The sequence below is a fragment of the Natator depressus genome, chromosome 5, assembly GCF_965152275.1.
Source record: "Natator depressus isolate rNatDep1 chromosome 5, rNatDep2.hap1, whole genome shotgun sequence".
NCBI lineage: Eukaryota > Metazoa > Chordata > Testudines > Cheloniidae > Natator > Natator depressus.
The window spans coordinates 49,372,177-49,390,529 of NC_134238.1; the positions used below are offsets into that span (position 1 = coordinate 49,372,177).

The following is an 18,353-nucleotide window of genomic DNA, read 5'->3' on the forward strand; positions in this document are numbered from 1 at the left end:
TCACCAGGTAGTAGAGTTTCTCCTTTTGCTCAGATGATATTGGCTTGTGTTTTTCCAGCTGAAATTGGTTAGCTCTGTTGTTCATACTGTTTGTATAGGGGTAGCTGATGACAATGGTGTCTCTGTGCTACGTTTTCATTCCATGTTTACTCCAAGAAATTACTAGGACTGTTTGTTTCATGCTTGGGCTTGCTCTGCCTGGCTTTTCCACACATGCTTTTGGATTCATTTCTGCGCTTTGTATTCAAAGGGGCTGTTTTTGGAAACAGCATAAATAATCCTTTGCAGACTGGCTAACAAGGAAGATGTTCGGCAGAGTGCCTCCTTAGAGGTGCTGAGTGCCCCTCCATCTCTGCTAAAGAGACTGAGAGTAGAGGATACTCACCATCTTCCAGGATCAAGCCCTTAGAGCAGGGGTGGGCAAACTCTTTGGCCTGAGGGCCACATCGGCTTTCCAAAATTGTATGGAGGGCTGGTTAGGGAAGGCTGTGCCTCCCCAAACAGCCAGGCATGGCCCTGCCCCCAACCACTATCCAACCACCCCTCTTCCCTGGCCCCTGATGGCCCACCTGGGTCTCCTGCCCCATCCACCACCCCCTACATCCTGTCCTGTGACCGCCCCGGACCCTCCACCTCTGACTGTCCCCCACTACCCCATCCAACCCCTCCTCTCATTCCTGACTGCCCCATCCAGCCACCCCTTCTCCCTGTCTCCTGACTGCCTCCGGAACCCCTGCCCCTGACTGCCCCCCACTGCTCCATCCAACCGCCCCTCTCCTTCTTGACTGCCCCCCTGGGACCCCTGCCCCCATTCAATCCCCCTGTTTCTCGCCCTCTGACTGCCCCGACCCCTACCCCCAGCCCCTGACCACCCCCTCGAACTTCCCTGCCCCCACTCCCCCACCCCGCTCCCTGCCCCCTTACCACGCTGCCTGGAGCACTGGTGGCTGGCGGGGCTACAGCTGCACCACCACGCAGCACAGAGCACCGGGGCAGGCCAGGCTCTGCAGCTGCGCTGCCCCAGGAGCTCACCCCACCGCCCAGAGCATTGCACCGGCAGTGCAGTGAGTTGAGGCTGCGGGGGAGGGGGAACAGCAAGGGAAGGGCCGGGGGTGAGCCTCCCGGGCCAGGAGTTCAGGGGCGGGGCAGGAGGGTCCCACGGGCCGGATGTGGCCCGCAGTGCGTAGTTTGCCCACCTCTGTCTTAGAGTTATAATTTAGACTGTATCTGACATTGTCTTGTAATAATTACCTGTCCTCAGCTACCACACCAAGGCCTACAGTTCAGTACAACTTTCCTCTAGTAACTCTTTCCAGCTGTTTAAATGATCAGTGGGCAGGGCTTTCATTACATAAAGGCTCTACAGACAGCTCATGCGGGGCACCAAGCCACACACAAACCATTCTGTCTAAAAGCAATGTTCCTTTTTGGACTGTCTGCATGTGGAGCCCAGGGGAATTGCTTTAAAAAAAAACAAATCAATGATTTAGCTATTTACAAATGCCTTCTGGCATCTACAGCCTGTTATTTTCCTAAATGAGTTTCATTTATGTATTAAAGTATTTCCGGACAGTCCAAGAGTTCAGTTGTTATAGGTGACGGAAGATCATCTAGTTCCTCATTCTTTTGCATTTCTTTTTGTTTAATGTCTTGGCATGTGGGTGTCCCTCTCCTCATCTCTCTGTACTCCCCTCCTCCTGGTATGCAGTAGGAAAAGTTTTGGAGTGATTTTTAAACAAAAAAAGACTAATTTGGCAGCTTGAAAGTAGCTGTCAGGAATGCCCTCCCCCACAACTAGATACATACTAACTTGTCACATTTCTCACTGACATGCCAGTATGTTTACTAACAATATTTCAAACAAAATAGGAGAGCTGTATGTCCAGATATGAGCATGCATTTGCATGGTCTGGTGACTGCAAAGCAATTGTTGATCTTTTGTCATATCAGAGTTTTACAGAATCCACTATCTCAACCATTTTAAAAAATTCCCATCGGTCCAGAGTATGTAGCGTTCAACCCCACTCCCCTCCCCCGCAGCGTCCATCAAGGGCAGGCAGTCTAAGAAGTGCAGAGGCTGCTAAAGGAACATTGTAGTCTTCTGGGCACTGCAGAGCTGAGCTCCATGGCAACTCTCCCTGCAGGAGATGAGGGGGGAAAGATTTGAGCAGACAAAGGAGAAGAAGGAATGTGGTCAGTGGGTCTGCGAAATATATAGAACACAGTACGGGTTGGGGCATGGGCTTCAGCTTGCAACAGGAGCCCTAGCCCGGTTGTCCAGGTGCCCCGTGTCTGCCTTCTTGTTTGGGAGTGAATTACACACAGACACTGCAAAGCCCTTATTCAGGCTTCATGCAGGGGGCTATGGTAGAAACATAGCTGCACACTCTGAAGAGGAGACACTATTTCATGCATCTCCTAGTAGAGGTCAACTCTATGAAATAGATATTAGAATTTTATTTCAACCACCACAGTGTGAGAAAATGTGATCCTTTCAGAAGAGTGAGCAAAGGGTAAACAACTGCTTTTTAAGCTGCTTGATGCCATGTCATCTTCCTCCACCAGGAAGAACCCCTCCCCCTATTCTCTGGAAGGTTGCACTGACAATGGCATTTTACTACCTTAATGATGCAATATCATCCTATACCGTAAGGTTCCAGAAAGCCACAAATGGCCTTGTTGAATGATCTAAGTCTTGAAGCACTTACGCAAATTAATATTTGTGTGCTTCATCAGGGTACTCCACAAGAAATACTGCACAGTCAATATATAACAAAGCTCAGAAGAAAAATACTGCGTGGCTTCCTGACCAAGTTCTGCTGTTAACGACACTGGAGTAACCAAGCATAGAGTCAGTCTCTGAATAAACAGCGCTAAAGCAAGAACTATTGCGAAGTCTGTGTAAGCATAGCTGAGCTTCAGATCACAGTAGTTGGAAAACGTCTGTAATGGTATTCGATAGTTCGCAATGGCTGCAAGGACTCATGGGAGCTATTTAGTATGACATTACTATGAGACTATTTAAATGATCTGCATCTGTTGAAAGGGATTCTAATAGAGGCAATCCAAGGCAAATCCTTATATTATCTGTGGCTTAAAAATACCAGTGAGGTGTTTAGTTTACGTTTGTCTTAGCTGGCTGGTCATCTATCATTTGATACATAAGAGTTTTATTTATGGTGTTTCTCTTCAGTTTTGTGAGTTCAGTCAACTCCAGCACTTAACTGAATTAAAAACTGATTGTCTCAGCTTGGTTATTGCCAAATGAAAACTAATTTAGATGTTGTGTGTTTGGAAAGGATGGCAAAAATGGACAGTTACTGCAGTGAAATCACTTTGCCAAGATAAATGTATAAGTTAAATTATCCCCTAAGAATGGCACAGTCAACAGTTAAATAAAAACAGCCATTTTTTTCAGGCCAGGAAATAATGTGGACATTTTGGGACTGACTGGATTTTTTCTTAAAACCCTTTTTTATGACAGGATCTGTATTCAAAACTGCATTCGCTTGGCAAGGTTGAATCTGAAAGCCTATTGACCCTGACCACCCAACTTATGAAGGAAAAGCTGCCGGCATGTGAAGTGGAAGACATTGCAAAATATGAGCAGAAGCTAAAAGAATGGGAGCGGGAGCAAGCACTTCTGATGGAGAGAGAAAAAGAGATGAGAGAGAAGGCTAAGCAGGAGCAAGCAGCTAGGGAATTCGCTAAAGCATCTGTTTAATATTGCAACTCAGAGACTGCTGTTATGCTACATATTCTTCTGGTAATAAACTTAAGCACATGTCATTATTAATACTGCAATGCAACCTCGTTGTAAATGTGACATTTGTGGTATGCAAATTAAACTAACTGATAGTTTCCATCCATTTTGCCTGTTTCCTGGAGTACATGTGCAGTTTAAAAATTATGATCCTGCCTAGAATGAACTCTCCTTACAGGGGGTAGAAGGAGAATGAGTATGTGAGGCGGGTTGGGGGGGCTCATGGCAAAGGCAGAAACACAGTGAAGCAAAAAGGAGCTTGTCATTTGTATAGGGCTTTGACACTGGAGCAAGTTTGAAAAAAAATAAAATAAAATCCAAAACACTTATGGCTTGTCCAATCTTTTGTCCCCTGTGCTTTGTTTTTGTTAAGAGCATGTGGATTATCTCCAGGAGAGAAAGGAAAACCTGTGGCTACTTTAAACCTGAGAACCATCAGGATTAATCACCCAGCAACTCCTGTTTGGAAAAATTGGGCCACTAAATATAGACTTAGGAGCCTAACTTGAGGCACCTTTTTTTTGCAGATCTTAGCCTCTATGTTTACTATTTGTACAGGTACTATAAATAAATAGTTAGCCCCCTCCAGCTTCACTAGCCCCCCTCTGCCCCACCACCAAGATCAGTGAAAAGACACTTCCAACCACACCAGGAAAGGTGGCAGGGAGTACCTCATGCCGTGTGCCCTCTTCCCCTCAGTTTCTGGGCACCACTGCCCCCTTTTTAGTCGCAGTTCTTCCCTGGCCTCAGCTGCTCCTCACACACTGGCGCCAGTCTTTGAGTGGGTTAATAAGCAGATAGTGGGGCATGTTGTGAGCATAGAGCAGAAAAAGATTACGGCCGAGGGAATCATGGCAGATAGGGACTCTCCTAAGATGGGGATGGGTCAGGACTCTTATCTATTTATGCTCCCCTCACTGTAGTAGCTGAGCACCTACTGCCAGAGAACCTCCTTCCTTCGTGGCGGGGCAGGAGTTGCCCCTTTAGAAATAGGGAATCCCAGGTGAGGTTCCTGGTGTGTCGGGGCTTGGTAGAACACAACAATCTACCATAGCATTTACAGCTGACTATTTTTTAACAGTGTTTGAGAAGTATCTTCTGCTTTAGCCTGCAGTTGTCTATTGTTGTGGACATAAAACTCCTGTCGTGAAGTCAGCATGATTGAGAACCTAAAAAAGATGTTTCAGATGTCTGTGCAGTGAAATTTTAAATGCGCAGAGGGTTCTAAGTAAGGTGTATATTGAAAATTAAACTCTTTCCATTCCCAGTGCATCGGCTCAGATTTAGCCCTGGCTTCTCTCTCAGTTTCAATAAGATCGTAATAAGGTCACTCACCTAGTCTTGGCATCAAGTTGCAGAGCCACGCCTCCATTTCCCTTCACTGAAGACAATCTTTCCCAAGTTGGTAGATGATTTGGAGTTTTGTCCCATGGCCAAACCAATGAGTCTTTCTTGTCCCAGGCAAGATAAAAACCAAACAGTCCCTCACTCTCCTGGGCTGAGTCCTTTTCCTTAGTTAGCAGGTTGACACTAGTTTGTGTCCCTCCTTGGGACAAGTCTTTCCTCCTGGCTGCAGGAAAGCAAAGGAGCCAGGGAGCCTTCTCCCAACCCCTTCTGGAAGCTCCAGACTGAGACTCCTTAAGAGCAGTGGCACAGACCAGGCCTCAGGCCTGCACCGCCACACCCATTTCAGGCCAAACAGTCCTGCTCCCCACAGGTTTTAATCTTCACAAAAAAAACCCCAACCCTTCACTCCTCAGCACAGGGCCCACTGCCCCTTGGGTCTGGGGCTCGCAAATAGTCCCTTATCCCTGGACTTCTTCCACAGCCTCTTGGTAGACAGCTACATCTACCATCCACACTAGCTCAACCACCTCCCCTTCCATGAGCTGCTTTCCCAGCCCCTTGACTGTCCTAGCCATCCCTCTAGGCCTAGGCTCTGCCCTATACCACTGTGAGAAGACACAACATCCCAATGGTTTGAGCCCTAGGCAGCTGTTATAGTCCTGCCATCACATGACTGTCATGTGACCAGCACCACCCCCCCCAGGCACTATAACAGCAGGACAGAGGCCACGCTCAAGGCCATGTTGCTGCTGAGCTGGGTCACAAGGGATGCTGCCATACGTCTCCCTGGTTCTCCAGCTACTACTGCCTGCCCACTGGCAGTACATGGAGCCTGCCGTGCTTAGGGTTGCCAACTTTCTAATCGCACAAAACCAAAAACCCTGGCCACCCCCCCACCCTGCCCCTTTTCTGAGGCCCCTGCTCACGCCATCTCCCCTCGCTCTGTTGGGCACTCGCCCCCACCCTCACTCCCACGCTCATTTTCACTGGGCTGGGGCAGGAGGTTGGGGTATGCGAGGGGGTGAGAGCGCTGGCTGTGGGTGCGGGCTCTGGGGTGGGGCTAGAAATGAGGGGTTCAGGGAGTGGGAGAGAGTACCAGGGTGGGTGAGGGATTTGGGGTGCAGGAGGGGACTCCAGGCTGGGAGGTGGAGCTGAGTTTGGAGTGTGGCTCCAGGCTGAAGCAGAGGGTTGGAGTGTGGTAGCGGGTATGGGCTCTGGGCTGGGGGTGTGGGCTCCAGGATGGGGGCCAGAAATGAGGGGTTCAGGATGTGGGAGGGGTCTCCGGGCTGGGGCAGGGATGTGGGCGGGGTTTTGGGGTGTGGGCTCCAGGTGGCATTTACCTTGGGGGCTCCCCTGAAGCTACATGTCCTTCGGCTCCTAGGTGGGAGCTCTGCATGCTGCCTCTGCCCACAGGTGCTGCCCCCGCAGCTCCATTGGCCGTGGTTCCTGGCCAATGGGAGCTGCAAAGCCAGCGCTTAGGGTGGGGGCAGCTCGCTGAGATCCTCCGGCCGCGCCTCCGCCTAGGAGCCACTTCTGGGGGAGCTGCACGGACCCAGGTAGGGCGCTTGCCTGCCCCACCCACTGGACTTTTAACAGCCCGGTCAGCAATGCTGACTGGAGATGCCGGGGGTCCCTTTTCAATCAGGCACTCCAGCTGATAACCGGCCACCTGGCAAGCCTTGCTGTGCTCCTTTCCTGCTTCACTGCTGGCTCCTCTAGTCTCAGGTATGTTCCCTGTGACATTGCACCCCATAATGCTTTATAGAAATATGCTTATGAGTGTAAATATGACATAACTGGAATATATTTTATGCTAGATATGCCATGTAACATTGCAAAGGTTGTGTTCTTCTGTATGTATTCATCCTATTCATATACATGTATTATTTTCATATCTGAAGTTATGAACATTGGCTTTATGCTTGTATGCTCTATGTTGCCCAATTTGGGCTGTTTTGGACTATGGTCCACAATCCTGGAGCCATCAGAGGGAATGATGCCCTGAGGACATCCCCTCTCTTCTATAATGAGGAAGCTCCCACTTGAGCACATTTGCCAACTGTAGTTGTGGCAGTAAGGCCTGGGGGAAGACAGTCCCTCGCAAAGGAAGGGCCAACACCATTTAGGGCTTTAGCAGTCATAACCAACCACTTAATCGCCATCTGGAGCCCCATGTTTCCACCAATCCGCACCCATATATATCTCCTCCCAGTCCCACACTGACTCAACAATCCCCTCCTGCCAGCCACAATCGCCTCACCCAAGGAATCCCCCATGCTTCCCCTAATCTCTTCTGTTACCACCAAAACCCTCTATTGACATTCTAACAACCCCACTCACGTTTAGTCCAGCTCTCCCAACCCAGTGAGCCCATCAATCTCTCTCACACTAAGTGGCAACCAGCACCTGCCAACCCCGCATGCCTCTAATCCCAGCAACCCCCTTGTCATCCTCAAATCAGTGTCGCATCCATCTCTTCCCCAATCCCTCAGCAACCTCTCATGCCAACTTCAGTGTCCCCAACCCACAGACCCCCCCCCATGTTTTTCCCCAAACCAGTGCCCCCCCCGTTTCCTCAACCCAACAATCTCCCTTTATGCCCCCCCCACCTCCTATCGCCCTCAGTCTCTATCCCCAGCTCCCAAGGCCTTATCACTATCTCTGTTGTACCACCTGCTCCGTGAATTACAGCACAGAGAATCTAAAACTCACAAGCTTTACGGCTAAAAGCTGCAGCCTGCCTAAATGTCTCACCCCTTCTCTTGGAAATAGCAATCAGTATCTGTTCTAGGAAATAAATAGTTTTTGACACATTCTATTATTTCACAAAGGCTCTCACTTCTGTGTATTTTCTCCCATCCCTCGTACGGTGGGCAAACTGTGAGGAGGAATAAAAAAAATTCAGAGATCTAAGGCTAGTTACATTCAGAGGTCCGTTCAATACAGTGTGAAGTGAGTCCTCTTGATGGATGGCTCAAGTTCCAGAGGTCCAATAACTGCCATTGTGTAACGCTGGCAAGGAAGATGAGTATCAGCAGCCACTTACTCTATTTGGCACTTGCTTCCCTAGGTTAAGATTTACTTCCTCCTACTCCTCGCTCATGTCCCATGTGATAGATTTTGCAGTCAGTTTTTTAGCATCTGGATACATAATCCCTAGTAACATCAGCAGGAGTTTTGCCTGCTCAACAACGGCAAAATAAGATATTTTGGCCCAGGTTTTCAAACGGTCTCACCTCAGCCTTCATCTGTGTGTACAAACATTTGCATGCTCCATGTCTGATAATGACCACGTACCTGCAGCTGACAGCACCTACAAGTGGAATCTATGCAAGGGATAAAATGGGTTTTGTGTATGCAAATTTTACCAGCTACTCCTGCTTAAAAAGTGGGCCTGGTCAACTCAAGGCTGCTTTTTAAAAAATACAGCCCTGGGTGCGCTTTATGAATATGAAGTTTGTTAATTGAATTAATTCAGCGCCTCTTCAGTTACAAATGGTCACATAGTGGTCACATTGTAGTCAGCTCTTCCCCAGTGATAAAATGAAGTTCTCAAGTTGACCACCTCATTTCAATGCTTCAAAAATCTCAGTGCTCCAGGCTGCCCCATTTGAAAAACATTCTATAGAAGCTACTGCGTGTGGGTTAGAAGGCTAAAAACAGTTTTTTTAGTGAAGCCAGACCTATGTCTTTCTTGGCAGTAATTGTAAATATATAGGTATAAGAACAGGTAAGTAATTGTACTGCCGCTTACCTATTCAAGGGACATCATCATAGGACCTAATCACATCAGCCACACTATCAGAGGCTCGTTCACCTGCACATCTACCAACGTGATATATGCCCTCATGCCAGCAATGCCCCTCTGCCATGTACATTGGCCAAACCAGACAGTCTCTACACAAAAGAATAAATAGACACAAATCAGACGTCAAGAATGATAACATTCAAAAACCAGTCGGAGAACACGTCAGCCTCCCTGGACACTCAGTTACAGACCTAAAAGTCCCAATTATTCAAGAAAAAAACTTCAAAAACAGACGCCAACGAGAAACTGCAGAACTGGAATTAATTTGCTAACTGGACACCATTAAATTAGGCTTGAATAAAGACTGGGAGTGGATGCGTCATTACACAAACTAAAAACAATTTCCCCATGCTAATTTTCCCCCTACTGTCACTCACACCTTCTTGTCAACTGTTTGAAATGGGCCATCCTGATTATCACTACAAAAGTTTTTTTTTCTCCTGCTGATAATAGCCCACCTTAATCAATTGGTCTAATTAAGAGGTGGTATGGCAACCCCCATTTTTTCATGTTCTCTGTATCATATATATCTTCTACTGTATTTTCCACTGCACGCATCTGATGAAGTGGGCTTTAGCCCACGAAAGCTTATGCTCAAATACATTTGTTAGTCTCTAAGGTGCCACAAGTCCTCCTCGTTCTCTAGCAATGCACACTCGCGTCCTGTTTTCTGTCTTAACTGCAGCTGCAAAATGAATTAGAGAGTTTTCTTCACATTTTCTCCCTTGCCACTATGTTTCTAAATCATGCTAGTTTAGCCTTCATTGTAAAGGCTTTAGAATAATTTTTGTACCCAATGACACAACATACAGATCAGCCAAAGACACTCAGTATAGAAAACATCACAATAGTATGAACTGTATTTGCATGCACAGTCATTGAATCATGCATACAGCTAGGGGACCAGACAGCCTCAGTAGGTGCTGCATGCACAATCACCTAATTCACAGGCAGAGTTGTGATAAGTTTGTGTACATGTATAGGTGTTTAATTGCACACACATGGTTACAAAAGACGTGGCACCTTTCCTTTTAAAAAATAAAATAAAACTTAGTCCTTAGTGTATATCTGAATTAGTTTGGCTAGTGTTTGGAAAATACCAGCATTCTTAGGGTTAAAGTTAGTTTTCTTTCATTTGAAACACAGAGCACTGATTCAAATTCATGGCAGACACCAAATACTTTAACTATTAGGTAGGCAAATCTGTAGCTCTCCCTGCCTTGTTTACTGACAGACCATTTTCACCGTAATACTAAAGGGCAATATCCATTATTCACAAGAGGAATATTATACATCGATTCCCTTGCAGCTCAGATAAATGTTGCTCAGCATCACTTCCAGCATCATGGAACTTATTTACAGTAACACATAAACCTGTTAAAGTAAGATTAATATGTAAATGTGCATCTGGTGACCAGAAATGTATGCACTCAATACCTCACATAGAGAGTGGAGAATGATCCTCCTCTTAGTCTGTAACTTAATGTGACAAAATACCCCACCCTTAACTCATACTCGTGCCTAGATCTTCACCGCCTCTGCAGCCTCTATGTGCCTTTCTGGCAGCACAAATGGGCCATAAAGCTGGCTTAACTAGCCAAAAGGAGGATTTGCTTGGTGTCATACAGTCCCCAGTGTAGGGGAAGAGGAAATCAGGGCAAGAGGAAACATGGGTGAAGCCCTTGTGGCCTTTATCAGCCAGTGCAAACTAGAACAGGCCTGAAGCTGCTCTGACTTGTGGATGGATCCAAACTGAGCGCAGCTTGGCCAAATCCAAGGATCAGGGAACTATGCCCTTGAAAATAATCAAAACTGGTTCTGGAGGACCCAGGGGAAAAAGTGAGCTCCTGCACTGAGGACCCTTCATCGAGTATGCCCTGTGTAGTGCCCTGCCATGAAACCACGTCAGGGGACTAGCAATCGCAAAGGTAGGCAGGGCCCAAACCTTTCAGAGCTTTATGTGGTAAAACCAATGCATTATACATCACCTGGAAATCAACTGGTGTCCAGCGCAGATTATTTAGCACAGGTGTAATGTGATCTTAATAAGCAGCAGTCACCTTCTATACTAGCTGCGATTTCTGAATAGGCTTAAATTATGGTCCTATGTAGCACACACTGCAGTAATCCAACCTCATGGTGACAAAGGAGGGATAATTAGCAAGTTCTGTACCAGAAAGAAAATGCTGCTGCCTTCTACAACACAAGAAATGAAAAGCATTTTTGGCAACTGCTGCTACCTGGATGTCTGCTGGCAAAGGGATCCAAGGAGCTCCCTCCCTTCACCCAGGCTGTGAGCCTACATACAAACTGCGGGAACGTTCCCACGCTGTAAGGAGTTGATATCAACCCTGGCATAGTTACTGGTTTATGAACAGGAAACATCAGTTCAGTCTTATCTGGACTGATCTCAGCCAGGTAACCGTCCTCAACACCTCACCTGTACCAAATGCTCAGCCAGTCTAGCTGGGTCAGAAGAGATGAAGATCTGGCCATATAAAGCTGGGTGTCATCCAAAGACTAAAAGGAACTGCTGCTGATGCCGGCTCACTAACCACCCTAAAAGGCCCATATGCATGTTGACAAAACGGAACGAGAGAAGAAAACCCTGTAGATCTCCACAGGAGGGAGCACCCAGGGTGACAAGCCATTGCTCAATACTACTACTCTCTGGGATCTCTGAGAAAGAGAGAAACTGACTCTGTATATCCTGGCCAGGGCTTAAAGTCAGCCAACAACTCTTCATGGCCGATGGTAATGAAGGCAACCTGACAGACAGATCTAAAAGAATCCCTGTAGCTACCTGAGCGTCAGCCATTGCCAGGATCATTAATTTGTACATGTGGCACCCAGGCCCAAAATCAAACTGGCTCTGGTTGAGGAGCCCCAAGCACTGCAGATGTTACCTGCACTGCTTTCCTGCAACCTTCTCAATAATGCTTCACCACCACAAACGGGTAATAACCAGTGAAGGTGATAGCAACAAGGTGAGAACTGGAGAAACTGTCAATGTCAAGAGAAGGGTTGTTGGGCAAGAATATAACAAGTGTTTCATAAAAGCAGCTGGCATCTTTTTTTCCTGAAGGGAGATACTAAGAATCAGCTCCAGCAATGGCCCAAGTGTGCCCGCACTTGCATTCATTAGCCACAATGGGCAGGTAGCTCACTTGCCGGTCATAGCCTGGATGCCCATGCAGCACTTCAGCAAGCAAGCCTGGCCAAAAGTCCGGCGGAGAAGGCTCCATTTGCTCCCACCAAGTGTAGCTCTGCTCCCCCAGCTACAGCTAGCTTAATCTGCAACACAAACTAGCACTAAGTTTCCTTTCCGTGAGAAACACTCAACTAACCCTGTCACCCGAGGCAGATTAAGATTTATTGGGGCCCTGGGCACAAAGAACATTTGCCCCCCCACCTCCAGGAGCCCCCAAATTGGCTGGGACCCCTGTGCACAGAGCCTGGGGGCCTGTGAGTTAATCCGCCACTGCCTGTCACCAGCTGTGAACCTAAAGAGTTCCTCTAAGTCGACCACAGCAGATGCTACGATGGAGGTAAAGAAACAATGAGACTGTGGATCAGCCTTCTAAGGGAAACAATGGCAACCCCATCACTTGAGTAATTGAAACTTGGACTACAGAAAGCACTTTAGAATGCACGATAGGGAACAATCCTCTATGTCAGGAAGCGGGTCTAGATGCTCAAAATCAGTCTTTGCCATTTTCCATTTCCGTCTAGTCATTGGTACAAGATGTTTTCATTAGAACTTTAACTTTGCCAAATGTAATCTATTTTTAAACATGTGAACATGCCAGATGAAGCCTTCAGCAGCTGCTCCCTGCCTAGAGGCACAGCCTGAGACTCTGCATACTTAGTTGCCACACATCCATTGCACTTTTCGGGGTCCCACTGAACTCAGAGAGCTCTCTATTATTGTCTTTAGTAAATCAGTCAGTCTGGGCAGAGCAGACTTTATGTAGGCTGGGGAAGAAGTTAAAAGGAACCACAGTACAGAAATATTGGCCTCTCTCTCACTGAGCGCTCCATGCTTCCTGAAGGGCTGGAGAGGTCTCTCCGAGGAGTCTCAGAGGTTTGCAGGGGAGCTGATCCATTAAACAAGATCCCCTCCCCTATTTTCAGGTCATTTACAGGTGCTTCTGAAGTCACCAGTTTAAAGAGGAATCACGGAACTCTGGGCCCAGGTCATGGCAACTTAATACTTCTCAGTTTACAGTGAAGGGAACCCTTACTCTGAAGGTCAATCTAGTAATGGCAGTTTTATATGAAAAGTAGGAATGAGAGCTGGGCAAAGCCTGCGTACATTTCCACCAGCGATTGTAGGAATATTGTAATGAATTTGCTTTGACTGTATTTGCCCCACTTGTGTGTGAATATTCTAGCAAAGGAGCTTACTGACAGGAATGGTCACGGGAAAGGCACATACTGAGAGCCATTGATCCCCTTGTACTCACACTGATCCTGCACCACTGAAGTCAATGAGAGGTTGAAGTGCTGGAAATGACCCACCTTGATTATCATGCGCATTATAAAGAGAGGTTTCAAAGAGGGATGGGCTATTACCAGCAGGAGAGTGAGTTTGTATGTGTGTCTGTGGGGGGGGGGGAAAGGGTGAGAAATCCTGGATTTGTGCTGGAAATGGCCCTCCTTGATGATCACTTTAGATAAGCTGTTACGAGCAGGACAGTGGGGTGGGAGGAAGTTTTGTTTCATGGTCTCTGTGTGTATATAATGTCTTCTGCAGTTTCCACAATATGCTATGCATCCGATGAAGTGAGCTGTAGCTCATGAAAGCTCATGCTCAAATAAACTGGTTAGTCTCTAAGGTGCCACAAGTACTCCTTTTCTTTTTTCTTTTTACGAATACAGACTAACACGGCTGTTACTCTGAAACCTGTCAATGAGAGGTTTGTCATTGACTTCAATGGGAACAAGATCACACCCCCTGAAGAGTAGCTTACTCTGTGAGTAGGCCCATTGGTTTCAGCAGGACTGTTTGAGTAGTAAGGTGCTACTGAATTTGTGTTAAAGTGACAAATCTAGCCCTAAGTGAATAGTTGAGTAGATTTTCAGAAAGTGAATTTAAATGTATTTGTCACAAGCATTTACACAGGAAACCTGATTGTGAGCATTAACCTCCTCCACTGAGGGAAAAAAAAACTACCTACCTCTGACGTAGCTGACACACAGCCTGAACTGGAATATTTGCAATAAATTGCTTGTGTGTGAGCTACAGAGCAAAAATTATTCACAGAAAATAGCCCAGTGAATACTTTCAAATAGGGAATAAAGAGAATTGCACAATCTGCTCATGGATAATCTGCATACAGAAAAATATACAACACTCCAGTAATTACAAATTATTCATACAGCTCCAATAGGTACAGTACATTTATAATAGCCACTTTGAAAATTGCTATAAAAATATAAACTCTAGTTCAATATTTAATTTTTAAAAAATCCTGCTTTAACTTAACAGCATCCCTCCTCCCTGCCGGCAACAATAGGTTTCTATACATTTCTGAACATCAAAACAAAATTTAGCTTTCAGATTGGCTTGTTTATTCAGCTTCTTGTCAAGTGTCTGCCTTAAGTTGAATTTGGAATGGAACCACTGAGACCAGTTCATCGCTAATACAACTAGTGAGTACTTGGAACCGTAAACTCCTGCTGGAAATCCTGACTTGTAGGTGCATGAGGTTAATATTAAGTATTTAGGAGGGCTGCTTCAGTTTACCTTCAGCTGTTTAAGTCATAAGTAGCACAGCTGGGTTGAGATAATACCAAATTGATTGGGGCCGAGTTGCGATCAGTTTATGAATCTAAACAGGTGTGTGTGTGTGTATATATATATATATATATATATATATATATATATATATACACACACACACACACACATTAAAAACAGCACATACATCAATTGTTAGGTATTTACAGTGAGCTATTGGGATTATTAGTTCCATCTGTTTCATGTATCCTTTCTGCATATTTTATGATTACAGGTGATGGATTGGGCTGTAATCTGCTCAAGCATTGCTCCTCAGTGCGAGCTAGGTGTAAACCATGATTTGCGTGACCCTTCGGCCAGCCGAAGTTACTAGCAGACACACGAGCACACTCTGACTCTGTGTGTATCAGTGTGTCATCTGGTGATTGTTAAGGTTTTACAGAAGCAGCTGCCTTGAGGTATTAACCTTTGAAAACCATTCGCACACCAATGAGGAATCAAGACCAAGCAAACCAATGAGCCACTTTTCTGGATTGTTGTTATAGTTGTGTGTTATTTATCGGTTCAAGAGCACAGCTTCTTAATATTTAAAAAAGAGAAATATAAAATCGTGTCACAGTTTAGAAATACTTAAAATGCTGAAGCCAAGGTCTGTTCAGATCTTACAAGATGCCTAGTGCTCTGCATTCCCATTCCAGTCAAAAGTTTCCAGTGAACCAAGGCAAGTTGAGGGCGTTCAGCTTTTTCTTAGCAGACATTCAGCAGCTTTTTGTTTTGAGAAAAATGTGTATATCAAAATGGCGGCAGATGTGTAGGGTAGAGGTTAGGGGCTGCTTTTCACTAAGGAAGCCATACTCCAGGGGAGTTGGAGTTAGGAATTGAGGGCAGAATATGGCCAAAGATCATCACCATGAAGGAAGACTATGGAAGCTACTCATGTAGTAAAATACAGTATAACTGCCTGCTGAGCTGCAGAATAGCTTTGCTGAGATGCAGAAGAGGGGCTAGGTGGGACTATGGTTCTCACCAATAACAAAATGGCTCCCTGTTTGTGGCAGTATTTCTCAAAGGGGCAGACTGGAGGAGGCTTTGCCCCATTAAGGGAGGCTCAAGCAGTCCTGGGCCACATGAAAAATATTTTCCTTAGGACTAGAAAAAACTAGAATCCAGTATCGTATATACTACTGAGTTTTAACCACTCCTTAGCTGTTTGCTGAGCTAAAGCAGAAAGACAACAAAATAACCAGGCTTCCCACTGAATCTTTAAAATATGCTTCCCATGTTGTTTCGAGGCAGGCCTCATTGTATAGCTTTGCCTTGTTTCTTTCCATGTTTGTGCATCAGCAGCCAGGCTGTTATCAGCAGGCTCCTGCGTGGCATAGTGCTTGAATTTAGCTCTTTTCGGGAGTGTGTATGGCGTGGTAACAGAATGAAAACAGGCTCCTTATCCCTACAGCTACCTATGACAATAAGTTGAAATTTTACAGCCTCGGGAAACTCTTGACTTGGGGTAGTCTCTAGCTGGCCTAGAACGCATATGGACGACTTCTATACTGCTTCCCCCCATAATCTTCAATGTAGGACGTTCCCTTGGAGAGAGCATATGGCACTCTTATCATCCTCCCCTTAAGGGGCAAAGACAACTGGAGATAGATTAGGACCACTCTAAACTGTAGTAGCCACACTGGCCCTGGGCTGGCTGCAGGATTGGGAAGCCACAAATGTTTCCCCATTTCAGCTGCACCCAAGAGAGCGTTGATGGAGATGAAAACCCCAGTCTATTACTATTCAATGGCATTCTAAAATACTTTACAACCAAAAGAAATTTGTTAGTTAACATCAGTAAAAATGTAAAAGCTGCTTTATAATCTATGAAACACAACATGAGGTCTGCAGCGGGGTGGAAAATGGATTCACCGCAGGCATCACCAAGCAAAAACACTCTGGATCAAATGTTAGTCTCAGTTACACCAGTATAAATCCAGAGTAATGCCACTTTAATCAGTGCTGTTATTTTGGATTTACACCAGTGGAATTGAATTTGGCCCGCATCTTCTTCAGTGTCCATGTGTTAACATCAGGCTTGTCCACCTCAGTAACATGAAAAAACTTCTATGGGTCTAAGAACATATATCATTCTGGAGGTTCAAGTTCAAGATTTGTATTATTTGACTTTCCTCTGACGCTGCCATGCTCAAGCCAGCTCATGCTACAGAAAATGTATTTGTATATTTTATGAACATAATAGCTTATTGGTGAAATCATAGAAGTTAGAGATAGAAAAGACCTGTTAGGACACCAAGTGCATCCCCCTGAGAGTGAGGATTGTTCCCTATAGTGTATTTTCTAATCTAGAGCTTTGTCTTGTCTTGTTTAAATGTCTCAAGCAATGGAGCTTCCACTTCTTCCTATAGGAGACTATCAGTCTGATAGATCTCTCCATCAAGAACATTTTCTTTATGTTCAGCCTTAGTTTTCATTCATTTCAGCCCATTACTTCTACTTCCCTTACCCACCCTTTCTACCACTCCATCTGTGGTGGAACACCCTTCAAATAAGCAGAGGGTTACCTTATCCCCCTTCGCTATTATTTATGCAATAGAAAAATGCAAGTGAACTCCATACTGCAATAGCAAACAACACATGCGAAATGCAAACGTATTATAAAAGTGGAGGGCCTGATGCTCCTGGGTGTTGAGAACCACTCAACCATTTATAAGATTGAGCCAGAAAAAATAAAATTGATTCTTCTGAAATCCTGTCTTTCATCTTGAGTTCTAGTTTCCCCAAAAATGTCATTGTAATTGATGCCATTCGTTCTCAATGAGACTTCTGAACAATCAATTTAGTTATCATGGGGATTTGAAAACACTGTATTTTGTTGGTCTAGGAGACAACTAACTGGTTTTGAAAAGAACACCTCTTTTCAAACCAGCAAGAGCTAAAACAGATATATCATAATTTGCCATCTGATAACAGTAATTTTAAAATGTATTTCCTAAATATGCAGTATTTTATCATATGCTGTACCCAATAATGGAAAACTCTCCAGGATTACAATGGAAGCAAGAAAAAACACACTATAATATAATGTAGAACGGTTTTATAGTTCAGTATAAAAGTAATGTCTGTATATATTTTTTGATTTCTAAGTGGAGATAAGATTCTCATTTTTTTAATATGTAAAAGGAACAAACTTATCTAAAATTCAAACACTGACACCCATATGTTGACAACAAACCCATGTACTGGATGAGTGTGATTCAAGAAAAGGGAAAACTTACGAATACAGATGTACACTGTATGGGACTGCTATGCCTTGAATGGTTAATAACTAATGATGCCTTCTGGCCTTCAAAAATTAGAAAAGCTATCCCACTTGTTTAGCCCAAAATAGGATCCTCCTATGAAAACAACAGGAAAATAGTTCACAGCACATGAGTCACTTTGTCTAAGGACAGGTTTCAGAGTAGCAGCCGTGTTAGTCTGTATTTGCAAAAAGAAAAGGCGTACTTGTGGCACCTTAGAGACTAACCAATTTATTTGAGCATAAGCTTTCGTGAGCTCAAATAAATTGGGTTAGTCTCTAAGGTGCCACAAGTCTTCCTTTTCCTTTTGTCTAAGGAGTCACAGATCAGCCAAGGTTGTGCATTCCCCTGCCCAACTATAGAAACGAAAACGGCTAAATGGGG

General features: G+C 45.2%; 1 protein-coding gene across 1 annotated transcript in view; it reads left to right on the plus strand.

The window, feature by feature from the left end:
- Positions 1–3,786, plus strand: part of MRPS27 (mitochondrial ribosomal protein S27) — a 63,167-nt gene extending 59,381 nt beyond the window's left edge. The window contains exon 11 of the mRNA XM_074952760.1: positions 3,485–3,786. Within this exon, the coding sequence (XP_074808861.1) occupies positions 3,485–3,724 (240 nt within the window). The 3' untranslated portion in view covers positions 3,725–3,786. The remainder of the gene's footprint in view (positions 1–3,484) is intronic.
- Positions 3,787–18,353: the final 14,567 nt, after the last annotated feature.